The sequence below is a fragment of the Culex pipiens genome, unplaced genomic scaffold (assembly GCF_016801865.2).
Source record: "Culex pipiens pallens isolate TS unplaced genomic scaffold, TS_CPP_V2 Cpp_Un0005, whole genome shotgun sequence".
In the NCBI taxonomy this organism is placed as follows: domain Eukaryota; kingdom Metazoa; phylum Arthropoda; class Insecta; order Diptera; family Culicidae; genus Culex; species Culex pipiens.
Window position 1 is genome coordinate 421,511 of NW_026292822.1, and position 17,617 is coordinate 439,127.

Genomic DNA, 17,617 nt, shown 5'->3' on the forward strand with positions numbered 1-17,617 from the left:
CTCAAAAATATATAACAAATATACTTTCTATCAGTAACTAATCGAAAATGCCATTTGCATTGCTTCAAGCTTTACTTTTTTAAAACATGCTCTAGAGTAGACCAGACAATGTCCATTAAGGTTATTTGAAAAAAAAAAAAATGAATGCTGGTTTAAAATTGATTCGTTGAAAATTATTTTTTTCCTAATTGACTTTAGATGTTACTATGTTTGTTACAAATGTCAGCCCAAAAGTATGCACATTAAATAAATTACAATCATACTGACCACCAGTGAGCCCAAGTAACATTTTTTTCCAGGAGTTCTACAAGAGCTCTTCAAGATAGCTACAGCATAGCAGTTTGGACCGCGGTAGGATAAAATTCTCTTCAAAACTTCTTCAGGAGTTTGGAAGAGTACTTTAAAAGAGTTTTATCCTACCACGGTCCAAACTGCTATGCTGTAGCTATCTTGAAGAGCTCTTGTAGAACTCCTGGAAAAAAAAGTTACTTGGGAGGTTAATTTTAATGTTTCCTTAGAAACACTCACAATTTGTTCTTTTGATGAAACATATTGCACACTTTGCACCAAATTCTCCACCCTTGCAAATCATAACTGCACACCAAATATTTGCACACTTGAAATCCTACCCCTTCTCCCCTCCGCTCGCCTACAGTGGTGCGTGTCTCGACTGAGCTTTTTTGCTTTCGAACACATTAGAACAGTTTCAAACTAGGGTGTGTGTCTTAGACAGTTTTTTACTGCTGTAGTTTGAGGTGTACACTTTTGTATAGAGCTTTCCACAAGTTGCTAGATTGTCTAAAATCGCTGCAATCTGCAATACATAAATTTAAAGTTAAGCAAATGATATGTTCTATATTTGCTCAACATTTCTCACTAATCATTATATTAATTTTGAATCAGAAAATTTCCAAATTTACTAAGAGTTTTATTTTATTTTGCGGCGCCTATTAATGTGAAGATAATTTGTATTTTGTTTAATATCACTCCAAACTTGTAAATAAGATTCAAATTGTTCAAAAAATCGGATGATGCAGTCCGCTTTCCGATTCGAACTCGTTTGTAATAAGAAATGACTTATGAAACTTTTTTCAATTCAAAAAAAAAAAAAAATTTCTTGTTGAATTCCAGTGTACAGTACGGTAAAAAGTATATATTTTGCAATTCCACTGTGAAACTGTCAACTTTTCCTGTCCTTCTGGAGAAACGAAACGGCCTACTTTTCCCTACCAAAAATAACAGAATGGAAAATTAATACCTTTCAATAACAGTGCTGAAAAGTTCTACTTTTCAGCACTGAAATGGGTGCTGAAAAGTTGAACTTTTCAACATTTTTCAATATTTTTTTGTTTTGAACGATGAATTTACTAAACACATGAATGTTTGACATAAAATTCCATTAAAGAAGCGTTTTTTGGAATTGCAAAAAATGTTGTAAGCAACTTGTTGCAAAACTACTATTTTACGTGGATATTTAAAAAACTTATTATTGCAAAACAACCGGCCAGGTGTAAAATGCACTTTATTTATTTATTTTTTTACCATGGCTTGTAAATTCAATTTTTATATTTTTTAACCTCCCTCCCCCTTCCTCCTTGCCTTAGACCAGAGTCGAGAGACATAAACTTCATAAAATATTTGCAACTGCCTTATAATTGAAAATTTGATATCTGCGACCTCATTTTAGTCAAGAGTTGAATGGTCACCGAACAAAACCAAGCGAATTCAACCAATTAAAAATTCCACGGTGATTACAACCAAATCAATAAGAGTTGAAATGGAGTGGATGGAGTGGAGTTAATTTCTTTTTAAATTACCAAAGGCATTTTTTCAATATTTCATCACTCCTATTTTGACCACCATTTTGACCGCCATATTGCATAAATAAATTAAAATCAGTTAACAGTAATTAAGAAGTAATACAGCTCGGTATTCAAAACTAAGATAATAAATATTTAATCCATGCGATTTTTTGCCAAGGCTTTCAAATAATCAAAAAGACATGAAATGATATTGACGATACTTGATTTCAAGCAGTATTCGAATTGTAGATAGTTTTTTGCTTCAAAAATGTATTTAAAAAAAATAAAAAAAATGATTTTGTCTCTTGGTTTGGCAATTCTTTCCAGTTTTAATTTCAAGTAAGTTTTAATTTTATTTTTTTCCATTCTGCTTTACTAAGCAAATCTTATTTTACGGCCACATAAGTAAAATAATATAAAAACTAAAACTTTTCAAAACCTGTCACAATAAAATCCATGCGGATTTAAACTAAATTTTAAATTTTAAAAGGAAAATTTTTTAGTTTACAGTTTTGCGTTTTACAATCCAAGAACTTATTTTAGTATTTGTAAATTTTAAATGAAACACTTTCATGATGTCATAATACAAAACCTTAGAAATACCTTCTTTAACTTAAGTAATAATTTATGTTTTGGAATAACTTCTCTTAAACAAAGAGTTAAGATATTAATTATAAAAAAATATCTCAAATTTCTCAAAAATTTAAACTTAAACAAAATTATCTTATAATTTATTTTTTTAATATTTAGGATTCAATGTATCCGAAATGATTCGTTTATTACACAACGGGACATTTTGACTACTCGACAATTGATGTCGGTTGACGCTTCAGTTTTATCAAGGTATGATAGATTTTGTTTCCCTGAACATGCTCTTATCGACAGAATCGATTTTTTGTGAATTCTCTACCAATGAATAAAATTGTAAATTACGTATTTAAAAGGCATAAAATCATTTTAAGAGCGAGTTTTTCACCAATGTGTAACAGGTCGTATCGATGTGCTCCGATTTGGATGAAACTTTCAACGTTTGTTTGTCTATACATGAGATGAACTCATGCCAAATATGAGCCCTCTACGACAAAGGAAAGTGGGTTAAAACGGACTTCGAAGTTTAAGGTCCAAAAAACCTAAAAAATCTTAAAATTGCTCGCATTTCCGTAAAACTTCGTCAATTCCAACTCTCGTAGATGTATTTGAAAGGTCTTTTGGAGCAATTCAAAATGGGCTATAGACATCCAGGATTGGTTTAACTTTTCTCATAGCTTTTGCAAATTACTGCTCAAAATGGATTTTTTTAATATCTTAATATCTTTTTTCAACAGCCTCCAACACCCAAACCCATAAACCCATAGGTCAAAAGATAGGTAATTTTATGGACTATAAGCGTAGGTAATAACTTTTTGGCCAATCGCAGTTTTTTTTTTAGATAGTTTTTCGATTTTTCTACAACAAACATTTTACAACGTTAGTTTTTGCCCTGTAGGCTTCCATAGCGGTACTTTTTGGTCTCAACTTTGTCAAATTTGGAATCACCGGAAAATTTCACGTTAATTAAAAGCATTGAAGTTGCAAATTCGGTTGAAAAAAAGGCCATTTGGAATGCATTAAAATATTTTTTTGCAATTCCGTCGTGAAACTACTTACTTTTCCTGTCATTCTTGAACGACGAAATAGCCTACTTTTCTGTACCAAAAATAACAGAATCGAATAGCAACACTTTTCAAAACAAATGCTGAAAAGTTCTACTTTTCAGCACTGAAATGGGTGCTGAAAAGTTGAACTTTTCAGCACTTGTTTCGAAAAGTAACACTTTTCAACATTTTTTTGATTTAAATGATTTGTTGACAAAATACATGAAAATTCGACTTAAAATTTCACTCAATGTGTGTTTTTCGAAATTGCAAAAAATGTTGTATGGAACTCGTTGCAAAACTTGATTTTTTCAGCACTCGTCGTATTTGTACGACTCGTGCTGAAATCCTCTTTTTGCAACTTGTTGCATAAACTACTATTTTACAATTTGTTGGATTAAGGGTGAAACAAGTTTTCGCCTACTTGATACAGCATTTGACGTATTGGTCACATTGTAAAAAAAGATCTATTTTTTTTTTCAAAATGTTTTATTTAATTATTTTTCAAATCAAATTTACCACTCCAATACTTCTAACTACCGTGAAATTTTCCGAGGATTCCGAATATGACAAAATTGAGACCAAAATGTGCCGCTATAGAAGCCTACAGGGCAAAAACTAACGTTGTAAAAAGTTTGTTATAGAAAAATCGAAAAACTATGAGAAAAACTGCGATTGGCCAAAAAGTTATTACCGTAGGCTTATAGTCCATGAAATTACTTATCTTTTGACCTATTGGTTTATGGGTGTTGGAGGCTGTTGCAAAAAGATATTAAGGTATTAAAAAATCCATTTTGAGCAGTAATTTGCAAAAGCTATGAGAAAGAGTTAAACCAATCCTGGATGTCTATGGCCCATTTTGAAGTGCTTCAAAAGACCTTTCAAATGCATCTACGAGAGTTGGAATTGGATGAAGTTTTACGGAGATGCGAGCAATTTTAAGATTTTTTAGGTTTTTTGGACCTCAATATTCGAAGCACATCACTCGAAAATATAAAAGAATATTGTACAAAAAACAGCAAAAAGAGTCGTCCCAATTGGTCCCATGTATCCCGAAAATGGGTGCATTGCATTTAGGGTTTATTCAAATATTACGTGGGTCTCGTGGCGCAGGGGTAGCGGCTTCGGCTGCCGATCCCGATGATGCTATGAGACGCGGGTTCGATTCCCGCCTTATCCACCGAGCTTCTATCGGATGGTGAAGTAAAACGTCGGTCCCGGTTTCTCCTGTCTCGTCAGAGGCGCTGGAGCAGAAATCCCACGTTAGAGGAAGGCCATGCCCCGGGGGGCGTAGTGCCAATAGTTTCGTTTTTCAAATATTACGTTCAAAGATTTTGAGGATTTCTGACTACCCCTCGACCTATTCATGGACGTAATTTTTGAACGAATCCTTGTACCAGAGTTCAACAATTATATTAATTCACAGGACTTTCATTTGAATTCGAATCTGTCGATTGACGTATATTTACCATAAAAATCTATCATACTTTGACGAAACTGAAGCAGTAAATTTAAAAATTCGATTTTTAATTGATTTGATTTCAGCAAACTGCAAATTTTGTTTCAGTGCATAACAGTAATATTTATGCACCCAATTCTTCTAATAAGTAGCTAAACGAAAAAAAAAAACATGATTGGGAAATAAATCTTGATGATGACTAAAAGTGCTGTTTCAGATTATAAGCGTACAATGAATTGCTCCTAAAATGACAAATACAAATGTTGATTTTAACAGGGAAAGCAGATGATTTGCTAAACAAAAATTAAACAATGATTTATTGAGGAAATTTCAGCGTGTCAAATTAGCTTAATAATTGACTCCTTAGGACATAAGATTTTCAAAATTGAAAGAAAAAAACTAGTTTAAAGCTTATGTAATGCTTTAAAAATCTATAGCTAGAAAACAGATTATATTTGAATGGACATTTAGGATATTAGAAATAAAAATGAATAAAAGATTAAAAAACAAATATAGTATCTACACGGAGAAAAAAGAGTTCCCAAAATCGTGAACAAGCGTTCATGAAAATGGGAACCTCGAACAAAGTGTTCAAATTTCATGGTACGTTTTTCAAAATCGTACCATGGGATTTGAACACTTTGTTCGAGGTTCCCATTTTCATGAACGCTTGTTCACGATTTTGGGAACTCTTTTTTCTCCGTGTAAAGACAATAGCAAAATTCACATTGAATTGAGAGCAAAATAATGTGTTGCATGTACTACTTGCTACAAATTTGCACCCAACTCTCACATACCTTTCGAATGTGGTGGCAATATCTACCTGTTTGCTGCTACCGATCCATTTACCCGAAAAGCATCGTCCCCACATTTTCCATGTTTTCAGATTTAATAAAAGCTCGTATTATTCAAGCGCGCCAACCTCAAAAACCACACGCTGCTCCTGCCCCGTTATGCCACAGACTATTTCAATCTGCTGCAACTAGTCTGACATAGTCAGTCAACTTCGTCCTGCCAGCAAAGGTGGCATGAATCCGTTACTCAACTCGTCTGAAATGGTTTCATCAACGGTGTGCACCCTCTAAGCTCGGGCACCTCACACTAGACTAGAGCGTAACTAATTTAGTGCACCACCCTCGTTTTACGGGCTTCCAGCAGGTTGGTAACAATTTCAATTTTAGTTTTGTGTGAGTGTTTGTGCAAAGTTTTCGATCTCTGGCAGAGCTGGCGAACGCCAGCGTTACGTTGTGGCATCCATAATCGGGATAATGTTCAAACAAAGCATGCCCGTAATGAAATTGTTCGAGGTGAATTGATTTGCTTTCGAGCTTAGAGGGGTGCTGCTGGGATTAAGGGGAAGGTTCGGTTGCACTAGTTTTGGGTACGGTTGGTTGGGTAGAAAGGTTGTTCAAAATCTCTAAAACTTTGAAGAAGTTTTTTGGTCTGAGAAATAAAAAAAAAATCAGTCAATAAGTTTACTGGATGATAGACTAAATTTGATTAGGATTGGATTAGGCATCAAGTTCTTTATAAAGAATTGTTCAAGGAATATCCTGAATAATTCACTGTTCACTGGCGAAACCTGTGACCTTCGATCTGCAATCTTCCTGCTTGTCATTTTACCATCGATATAATTTCGTAGAAGCTCTGTAATCAACTTTTATGCTAATACCCCCACGAAACTTCACCACGCACCATATCAAACATCCGGGGAACAGAACCTCAATTCCATTAATACTAATCACTACCATTGCATTACTGCTGATGCTGGCCGGACCAACTGCTAATCAATTTCCTTCCTCTCTCTCTCTGTATTGCGCCAATTCCAGACGAACGATGCTGGCGAACCGTGGCCACCCTGAACCGCCAACCACATCACCACCCACAATCATCATCCCGAGCAGCAGCAGCAACATCAGCCCAGTGGCCAATCGAATCAGCCAAAGTAGCGACTTCAATGACGACCAGGACGAGGACTGCCTCCTCCAGAATGCTAATCAGTCCGGCAGGAAAAGATGTTGTCCCTTCGTCCCGTCGTCGATTTCAGCAGGTCGTCCAGGTCGTTGGAGCAACTTCTCGCAGCAGCTTCGTGCCCAGGAGACGTAAACTCGACGAGGACGTCAACAGCGTGGTGTGACCCGGTCCAAGGAAGCGAACGACGACGGATGCTGTGGCGTGAGTTCCGGTGATGTCCACCCTGTCACCATCCGGAGGAGCAGCAGCAGCACAAGAGGGACGACAAAACGAATTAATCACACCGCAAAAAAGGAGTCTGGGGCAAGCAACCTGGACTTGATTTCCCAGGAAGGACCGAAAACGGAACGACGAAATCAACCTCCCAGGATGATTAATCACCCGGTGGAGAGATTCGGTTGATGAAAAATAACTTTCACTCCCAGGCCGGGGACAGTCCGCCACCGTCACCCCGCCAAGCAGGACTCACCGTGATTAACTGTGTGTGACAAAGCAGGAAAAGAAATCGTAAAAAAATCCTAATCAAGAAAGGCACTCTCGCTCCCAGGGGAGCGACCTCCACCACCATCCACTCTTGCTTAACATCTGGGAGCAAAACGCACGCCGTACACCACCAGCACCAACAGCAGCAGCAGCAGAGACCTTTAAGGTCGCGCGATGAATCTTATGAACATGGACTCGGAAAACCGGGTGGTGCTGAACGTCGGCGGAATCCGGCACGAGACGTACAAAGCGACGCTGAAGAAGATTCCGGCCACGCGGCTGTCCCGGCTGACCGAGGCACTGGGCAACTACGACCCCGTGCTGAACGAGTACTTCTTCGATCGGCACCCGGGGGTGTTCGCGCAGGTGCTCAACTACTACCGGTGAGTACGCAAAGGACAAAAAGAACATTTTTACTCTATGGCAGGCCAACAGACTTGGTGACCCTAATTGGGTCTATTATTCTTTGGGCGGGAGTGGTCAACAAGACGTGGAATAAATGGAGCAATTATGTAGGGGATTGTAGTGAGCAGCTGCTGAAATGTGGTTGTCATTTGGGGTACTTCTTGGAACATATGCTATGGCATTTAAGACAAATTGCTGAACGTATGGCACTGATTTCAAGAAGAATCTTAGAAATGTAGAGGGCTAAGTAAGAGCTAAATTGGGTGAAACATGCTCGTTTCAAAAACTTGTCATCTTGTCACAAAAAAACAAACAATTTCAACAAATTTGAAAAAAGTTTTTAAGACAGCTGGCAAACCTGCATACTTAATGTACTGAAATGAAGTGCAAGCAAAAACACGGCGTGTTTTCTGAGCAACCTTAAGGAGAAAAAATAGTCATCACTACTTTCAAAAGTGTCTTATAGGAAATTTTCTCAGCTTTCCAATGCTTCCAAGAGCAAAATGTTTCATCGGGAAATTTCTGAGATATCTCTATTTTAAGTTTTTTCTTTTAAAATCCTTGATCATGTATTGGAAACTTTTAAATAACAGTCCAGGAAACTTGTCAAATGATATGTTTCATGTGTATTTTAATGACCAAATGTGCAAAATAAGACAAGAAACAACTTTGTAGAAGGTTGCAAAGGTTGCTAAATATTTTGAAAATTAAGTTTTAACCGAATTTTTGAATATGTGGGATTTATTCAAATAATAAAATAATAAAACCGTATTGAAATATTATATTTACAAAAACAAATAGATAATTACATAATTGTTGTATAATAACACCGGTCTGCTCTGATTCAGCTTGGAATTAGCTGACACAACCGAAATTTCTACAGGTTTGAGATTGATAGGGTATTACAAGATTTTTATGAATAAATATCATATTTCCTTAATTAAACACTAACTAGTTGCATGGATACAAAACATGTTTTATACTCGAAATTAAAGTGCAAATTACTGTTGCTAGCTTTAGGAGAAATACTTTTCATTGGTATGAAATGATTGTTTCAGTTTTTTTTGTAATAAATGATCAAGGAATTAGCAATATTTTAGAAGGTTATAAGATTTCATATTCAATCTCATCTTAAAAAAATATATATGGGTAATTCTCTACCAACTCACACGAAATCGGGAAAAGTTGCCCCGACCCCTCTTCGATTTGCGTGAAACTTTGTCCTAAGGGGTAACTTTTGTCCCTGATCACGAATCCGAGGTCCGTTTTTTGATATCTCGTGACGGAGGGGCGGTACGACCCCTTCCATTTTTGAACATGCGAAAAAAGAGGTGTTTTTCAATAATTTGCAGCCTGAAACGGTGATGAGATAGAAATTTGGTGTCAAAGGGACTTTTATGTAAAATTAGACGCCCGATTTGATGGCGTACTCAGAATTCCGAAAAAACGTATTTTTCATCGAAAAAAACACTAAAAAAGTTTTAAAAATTCTCCCATTTTCCGTTACTCGACTGTAAAAAATTTTGAAACATGTCATTTTATGGAAAATTTAATGTACTTTTCGAATCTACATTGTCCCAGAAGGGTCATTTTTTCATTTAGAACAAAATTTTTCATTTTAAAATTTCGTGTTTTTTCTAACTTTGCAGGGTTATTTTTTAGAGTGTAACAATGTTCTACAAAGTTGTAGAGCAGACAATTACAAAAAATTTGATATATAGACATAAGGGGTTTGCTTATAAACATCACAAGTTATCGCGATTTTACGAAAAAAAGTTTTGAAAAAGTTACTTTTTGCGTTTCTCTTTGTTTCGTCGTCCGTGTCTGTCGCGGGTGACCATGAACGGCCATGATCGATGACGACCAACTTTTTTAAAACTTTTTTTCGTAAAATCGTGATAACTTGTGATGTTTATAAGCAAAACCCTTATGTATATATATTAAAATTTTTGTAATTGTCTGCTCTACAACTTTGTAGAACATTGTTACACTCTAAAAAATAACCCTGCAAAGTTAGAAAAAACACGAAATTTTAAAATGAAAAATTTTGTTCTAAATGAAAAAATGACCCTTCTGGGACAATGTAGATTCGAAAAGTACATTAAATTTCCCATAAAATGACATGTTCCAAAATTTTTTACAGTCGAGTAACGGAAAATGGGAGAATTTTTAAAACTTTTTTAGTGTTTTTTTCGATGAAAAATACGTTTTTTCGGAATTCTGAGTACGCCATCAAATCGGGCGTCTAATTTTACATAAAAGTCCCTTTGACACCAAATTTCTATCTCATCACCGTTTCAGGCTGCAAATTATTGAAAAACACCTCTTTTTTCGCATGTTCAAAAATGGAAGGGGTCGTACCGCCCCTCCGTCACGAGATATCAAAAAACGGACCTCGGATTCGTGATCAGGGACAAAAGTTACCCCTTAGGACAAAGTTTCACGCAAATCGAAGAGGGGTCGGGGCAACTGCTGTGTGAGTTGGCGGAGAATTACCCATATGTCTTGATTTTTGTTCAAATAGTTTGGAAAGAAAGTTTCTGTTTGATTTTTTTTTGTTAAAATACTATTTAATTTTTGTTCAAACAAAAATAAATGTTTGTGACGGTGTTTTCAGAATTCTGAATTGGAAGACTCGAGTTTTATTGCTACTTTTAAGTGCATTTTCTACAGAAAACATTTTATAAAATTTTATCTTTATTTTATACTCATGAAAATATGACTTTTGAAGCTTGCTACAGTAATATGTAGTACATTTTCGATTTCAAATCATATTTGTATTTATGTTCCTGGTTAATGTTTGCTTAAGAAAATATCAAATTTATTCATTAAAATTCAATAATACCATTAACAATCACAAACCTGCCAAAGTTTCGGTTGAACAAGCTAAATCAGAGTAGACACGTGATATTTGTACACAAAAAATATGTAATTATCAAATAATTCTTGTGAAAAATACATTTTTACACTGTTTTATTATTTAATATCTGAATAAATCCCATATATTCAAAAACTTAGACAAAACATAATTTTCAAAATGTTTTGCGGTTTGCAACCTTCTACAAAGTTGTTTCTTGTCTTACTCATCAAAATGTGCAAACATTTTGATGAGTAAATGACTCATGAAACACATCATTTGATAAGTTTTCTGAACTGCTAGTATAAATATACCAATAAATAATAAAGGAATTTAAAACCAAAAAACTTAAAATAGAGATATCTCAGAAATTTCCCGATGAAACATTTCGCTTTTAGAAGCATTGGAAAGCTGAGAAAATTTCCTATAAGACACATTTGAAAGTAGCGATGACTATTTTTTCCTGATAAGGTTGTTCTAGAAAACACGCCGTGAAAACCAATTTTAAATTGTATTCGAGCATTATTGGACTAAAAGTAAGACTATGAAACAGCTACCGTAAAACGGGGTGACTTTGATAACCATGGTGACTTTGATAGGTTCGCGATTTTTCCGCAAAATGAAGAGTACAATGGAAATACTTACAGAAAGGGTTTAGAATCATACTGACTGTGGTACTATTCATGAAATTTTGAAAAGTTTAAAAAGTTAGTTTACTGTAGTTAACAAAATATTAATGAGAGTCATTATTTCAAACTTCTCAAAGTGTCATGATTTTCTCAACGAACATGATTTTGAATCGGAAAACGGAATGCATTTTCGGATACCTTTGACAATTTTTCACAAGAAGAAGGTAAAATAAATTTGTAAATAATAAATAATATGTGTTTTTGAAAAAAAAAAATAAAGAAAATCTCCAAGTTTACAAGCAATTTCAGTTGAACAAATTTCATGTAAAGTATAAAATGCAGTATAAAATGCAATATAAATCGATAATTTTTTAAACAAAACCAGGTTTAACAAATTTCAGGACAAAATTCAGACATTTTTTCAATTTTTTCCTAAAATTTATACATATTTTGTTAGTAAATTTTATCGATACAAAGACCCCCAGAACGGTGTTATAACCACTCCAAATGTTTATTTAGCAATTTTATGGTAATATATTAACATTCAGTTTAAATAAAAGTTTGCAAAAATAAGTTTAGATAAGTTTTATATAGAATTTCCAGAGTTATATAAACTTTTATACTAAGTAGTAAGTAAACTTCATATTCAATCCAAATTATTTTTTTAATCAGTCAAGGATGCCTATTTGGAGTTGGGAGACTGGATTTATGATGATTTGTCAACAAATAACTTTATTTATGTTAATTTTTCGAAAGGTGTTCAAACTTTTTTTGCACCCTTTTTGAATTCTGTAATTGTATTGTACTTTTTATAAAAACCATCATTTCATGAGCTTTTTTGTATGTTCCACATGAGTTTCTGAACATAGCGTAGTACTAGGTTTCTGTAAAATTTTAAATTGTTTACATGTTTCATCACAAAATGTTCATAGTGCCCAAGGGGTGTAAATACTATTTTTACATAATGTTCTTCCTTAACTTGATGTAGAGTTCACACCAGCAAGTTGAGTCCAAATAAACAAAAAGAGTTCCACGAAATCGTGAAAAAATTACTCATCCCAGCCATAAAAATCAACGTGTTTTTACAGAAATTCAACATCCTTAATTCCGTATTTCAATTTTTTTATGATATGTTTTTGGTTTAAAAATAATGCCACTTTTGAGCCATAAAACAAAAAAAAAAGATATTCATCCTGATGTTTTAAATTCAATTTTGAATGCAGAATAATATTTTCCATTCAAACTTACTTTACAATTTTTTTTGATAAAGTGCAACGATTCAAAGATATATCAACTCATTAAATTAAATTTAACTGAAAAAAACATTTTTTTTATTTTTTCTATGGTTTCTATGATTATCCATTCCCAAAAACATTTTTTTTTCAAAAAAAAAAAATGAAAAAAGTCCAATAAAATACAGCGAGAAAAAGAAACAATAAAATTTAAGTTTTTTAAGTCTCATCTAAACATTTCCACATTTTCTAATGCCAATATCTCAGCAATCTCCAATGTTCTATGTTAAAATATGAAAAAATACGTTTTTTGTAATTCAGTCATGAAACTGATAACTTTTCCTTTCATTTTAGAACGACGAAACGACCTACTTTTCTCTACCAAGTTTCGAAAAGAAACACTTTTCAAAATAAATGCTGAAAAGTTCTACTTTTCAGCACCGAAATGTGGAACTTTTCAGCACTTGTTTCGAAAAGTAATTTTTTTCAACATTATTTTGATTTAAATGTTGGATTGACTAAACACATGAACATTTGACTTAAAACTCTATTCAAAGGGTGATTTTCGGAATTGCAAAAAAAAAGTTGTGTGGAAATCGTTGCAAAACTTGATTTTTTCAGCACTCGTTGTATTTATCCAACTCGGTGAACCTCGTCGGATAAATTCACGACTCGTGCTGGAAAAAATCTTTGGTTTTTTGCAGCTTGTTGCATAAACTACAATTATGTTTTATGATCTTTTCGGAAATAATATTTTGAAATTTTTTTTCTGGCACTTTTCTATGGCTCAAATGTTGTCCCTTACAAAAAATTTAAAAAAAATATATTTTTGGAAAGTGATTTATTATTAAAGAAGTAAATTTAAAAATCGAAAAAAATGGTTTTCCGTGTCCCAATTTTGTTTTGAACAGTCCTCATAAATACTAACAATTTTGCCGAAGACTCCAAATTGATTGGATAATTCCTTCAAATGTTACAGATTTTCGGATATTTACGTAACAGTTTTCTATGGGCACCTACCAAAATTATACGGAGGCTTCTTTGGTCATAAGAAAGGCCCCACAAAGTTTGAGTCAAATCAATAAATTTAAATAAATTCCATTTTCGGTTTCGGAGGATAACTGCTCTTATATTAGTTTGATAAAATACACAGTTTTTTAAAATGTATGGTTCAACACTCAGAAAAAAAACGATTTAAAAATTCTTAATTTTCAAAGATCAAATAATTCTTGAAATAAAATAGATTTTTTTACAGTTGATTTTTTTTTCATTTTTTTAATATCTCGAATTCTTTTTCAAAAAAGGGTAATTAAATAAGCAAACCCATGGCACATTGGTTGTTTTGAAAAAAATACTCAAGATATGAATATTTGATATGTTCGTGAAAAAAAAATCTAGATAGGATTTCAGCATTCGAATGAAAATAGTGTTTTAAAATACATTTCACATCAACATGTCAAGACGAAAGACGCGACGTTGTGATCCCATAAAAAATAATTACAATACTGTGTTTCGGAATTTTAAATTTTAAAATTTTCTCAAATTTTTCAAAACATGCTAAATATAATCATCAATGCAGAAAGTGCATTTTATATTAATTTGAGTTGATGAGACTTCTATTTCCATTGAGTGACGATTGCCAAATTACAAAATAAATATTCAGAATATTTTACATTTTTGAGGTCATTTGGAAGTCAACCAGCTTGAAACCGAGTCTGCGATCAGCAGAGAAGCGAGTCAGACGTGCGTCCCTCACACACCAAAAAAGTGCTAAAAAGTGCAAAAAATGCCTCACGGCAAGAAAAAGAGGCGGTCCTCACCAGCAGGATCGGCAGATTTGAAGAAGCTAAAAAATGCCGAAGCGCTACCTGCAAAGCCAGGCCGTTTGAGCAAGGACGCTCAAAATTCGTCTGGAAACCAGTTCGCTACCCTCCCTGTGGACGAAGGGAGAATTTGAACGACGGGAAAAGTTGCCACCCATTTTTGTGAAAACATCGTCATCGGACTCGGTGCGAAAGTGGCTGACCGGATTTATCAAATCTGGTGCTTTACGAGCTTCCATTCGCTTGTGTGCTGATGGACTCAAAATTCTGCTACCTACCAGAAAGGATCACAACTACGTTCGGGATTTCCTGAACAACACAAAGATTGAATACTACAGCCATGACGATCCAGGTAAACGCCCCATGAAACAGGTCCTCCGCGGCCTGTACGACATGGATGTGAGTGTGCTGAAAGAAGAGCTCAAAACTCTTAAGTTGAACGTGATCGAAGTCTTCAAGAGACACAACAAGGACATCAAGTATCGTGATCAACTGTACCTGGTTCATCTCGAGAAAGGATCGACAACGCCGTCTGAGCTGAAAGCAGTTCGGGCAATTTTCAACATCATCGTGACTTGGGAACGTCATCGTCCAGTGCACCGTGACGTGACGCAGTGTTCGAACTGTTTGTAGTTTGGACATGGTGGAAGGAACTGTTTCATCAAGAGTCGTTGTGCAACCTGCGGAGGTGAGCACAAAACTCAAGCTTGCGAAACAATCAACGAGAACATCGAAGCGAAATGCTTCAATTGCGGCGGCGACCATTCGACCAAGAATCGAAGCTGCCCAAAACGAGCAGAGTTTGTAAAAATTCGGCAGCAAGCGACGACGAGGCACCAACCAAATCGTCGCAAAACATCACCAACTTTCACGGACGTGGATTTTCCTGCTTTGGCGTACCCTGGAGCGGGATCAGTTCGAGTGGTTCCAAATCTGCAGCCATTGTCGTTGAATCAGCGGCAAAAGGTTGCAGAGAATACAACACGTCCTGGCTTCAGTCAGCAACCGAGGGAAAACCAACCAGCATCAACGGATGAAGGCAGTAGTGGCCTGTTTTCGCCACAAGAACTTCTGAACATTTTCATCGAGATGACAACAACACTGCGTGGTTGCAAAACTCGTGCGGAACAAGTAAGAACGCTTGGAGGATATATCTTAAAATACAGTTCGTAGTTTACTCGTTCTAATGATTTTGAATATTTCAATGAATTAGCTTTTTTTTTTTAGTTTTAAGTTAGGATTAGTTGTTAGAGTGATTTTTTTTCTATTTTACCCAAATGTATTCGATTCAATGCAAAAATATAAAACAATTTGAAGTAAATAAATGAATGTGAACAGTTAATACTAAAACGAAAAATATAACAAAGATGAAGAGCATAAGCCATACCACTTAGAATGTAAATGAAATGTAATTATTATTAGAAAGTTCAATATAGACATATTTAATTTCAAATTTACACTTGAAACCAGTGAAGAAATGTTTGACCAGAAGCAAATGAGTCTCAAAAATTTTATATATGTTATTAATTATTAACGTCCTAGTTGACAATCATTGATCAATGGCGATTTCCATGACTTTACAAGGATTAAGAAAATTAACAAAGTTTAAGTTCGATATGATAACACTATATAAAATATCTTCTTTCCACAAAAGAGAATATGGTGAAATAAATTCCAGTAAAAAAAAACAAATAAGTCGTTTTATCAATTTTTACAAATGTTCTCTTCTGACAGAAAACAGCAGATAATAATAAAAAATAGTCACGAATACATCACACTAATTTGCATTGACATAAACTTACCACAAAGTTGTGCTGTATATTCTAGCAAAAAAAAGAAGAGCTTCCCCATCTGTTGCTGGAACGGCGCGCGGCTGCAAGCCCTCAATCCTCACATTTTCCCAAATGTCAACGAAATTGATCGTTATTGTTGTTTGTTGTTGGTGGGCCCTCGGTGCAACCCGAAATGGACGAAATGGAACATGGGCAAATTGGTTGTTGCTTTTCGGATTTCCACTCATATTTTCCTTCACAGAAAAAAATCAATTCCCGTAATCGTGAATTAAGTTCACGAATGTGAGATCCACGAAGGAATTTATTCATGAGTATGGTGCATTTGCACCATAAACGTGAATATATTCCTTCGTGGTTCTCATAATCGTGAACTGACTTCACGGTTTCGAGAATTGTTTTTTTTCTGTGTTCCCCCTACTCCCAGCAACTTTAGTTGAGTTGTTTGTGGTTGTTTGCCTCAACGGAGAAAAAAGGTTGAGTGGGGTGAGTTGTGGGTGGTACATGAAATCATAAAAATAAAAATTGGCATCGCGCCACGTTGCGGAAAAGCGACTGTGGAAAAGGATTTTCCACAGTTGGGGGATAAAAAAGAAGTTGGAGATACGACTCGATCCGAATTCAGCCATTGTTGAGCTGTTTTCTGGTGGTGTACGTTTTAATAGTTGATCCGATTTATTTTTGCTCAACGCCGGACAATGCCGCGGAGCAAAATCGATCGATTTTTATTTGGTATTTTTCGTATTCTTCCCCGCTTCTGCACCGGTTTGAATTGTGTGTCGTGATCGAGTTGAAGGGTTGCCATTATAATGATTTCTCGACACAATTTGTCATCGAAGCGGTGTGGCTGTACTTGTACTTGTATGAATGGAAGGATTTATGTGTGAATGAGCTTGTGCCAGTGACAGGCTCGTTCTGGCGTCATTTTTATAGCTGTGACGTTAATGCAATGGGAAAATATATAGATGATCAGTTTTTATTATTGAAGATTCGTTTCAATGAGATTTAGAATATTTGGATTTTTTCACAGATCCAAAATAATGAATCCAGCTTGGGATGTTGGATGCTGACCTGTCAAAATTTTAATTAAATTTCCCAGACAAAGTCAACCATAATGAATGTGTCGCCCCTTTGTCCTTTTCTGAAAAATGAAATGAACGAGAAAAAAATGGTTCCCCAGAACTGCACGACCTGAAATTCATCGCCATCAACCAGGAAACAATGGAACCTGCTGCTGCATTGTACTCGTTAAATTTATGCTGCCCCACATGTGTGGGGTGGTTCCATCATGTTAAATTAAGGTGACATTATGCTTTACGGTCTTATTAAAGTTGACGACTTTGAAAATTCCAAAATTTCAAATTAAAAATCAAATCAAAAAAGGATTATTTGAATCTTCCCTCAAACAACACCATCTTTAGTGAAAATTGGATGGAAAAACCCTCCCAACTCGTCAACAGAGAATCTGCTGTCCCTGCAGGGGAAAATATGTGTCTTGCTCTGGCCAAACTGTGTGGGCTTTTGTTTTG

At 35.0% G+C, this 17,617-nt stretch overlaps 1 protein-coding gene across 2 annotated transcripts in view; it reads left to right on the forward strand.

Moving 5' to 3' along the window:
- Positions 1 to 17,617, forward strand: part of LOC120419906 (potassium voltage-gated channel protein Shaw-like) — a 266,231-nt gene that overhangs the window by 193,139 nt on the left and 55,475 nt on the right. For both annotated transcript variants that reach the window (XR_005605792.2, XM_039582775.2), the window contains exon 3: positions 6,725 to 7,735. Coding sequence is in view for 1 of the 2 variants with exons in the window: in XM_039582775.2 (XP_039438709.1) it covers positions 7,527 to 7,735 (209 nt within the window). In the remaining variant the exon portion in view is untranslated. The remainder of the gene's footprint in view (positions 1 to 6,724; positions 7,736 to 17,617) is intronic.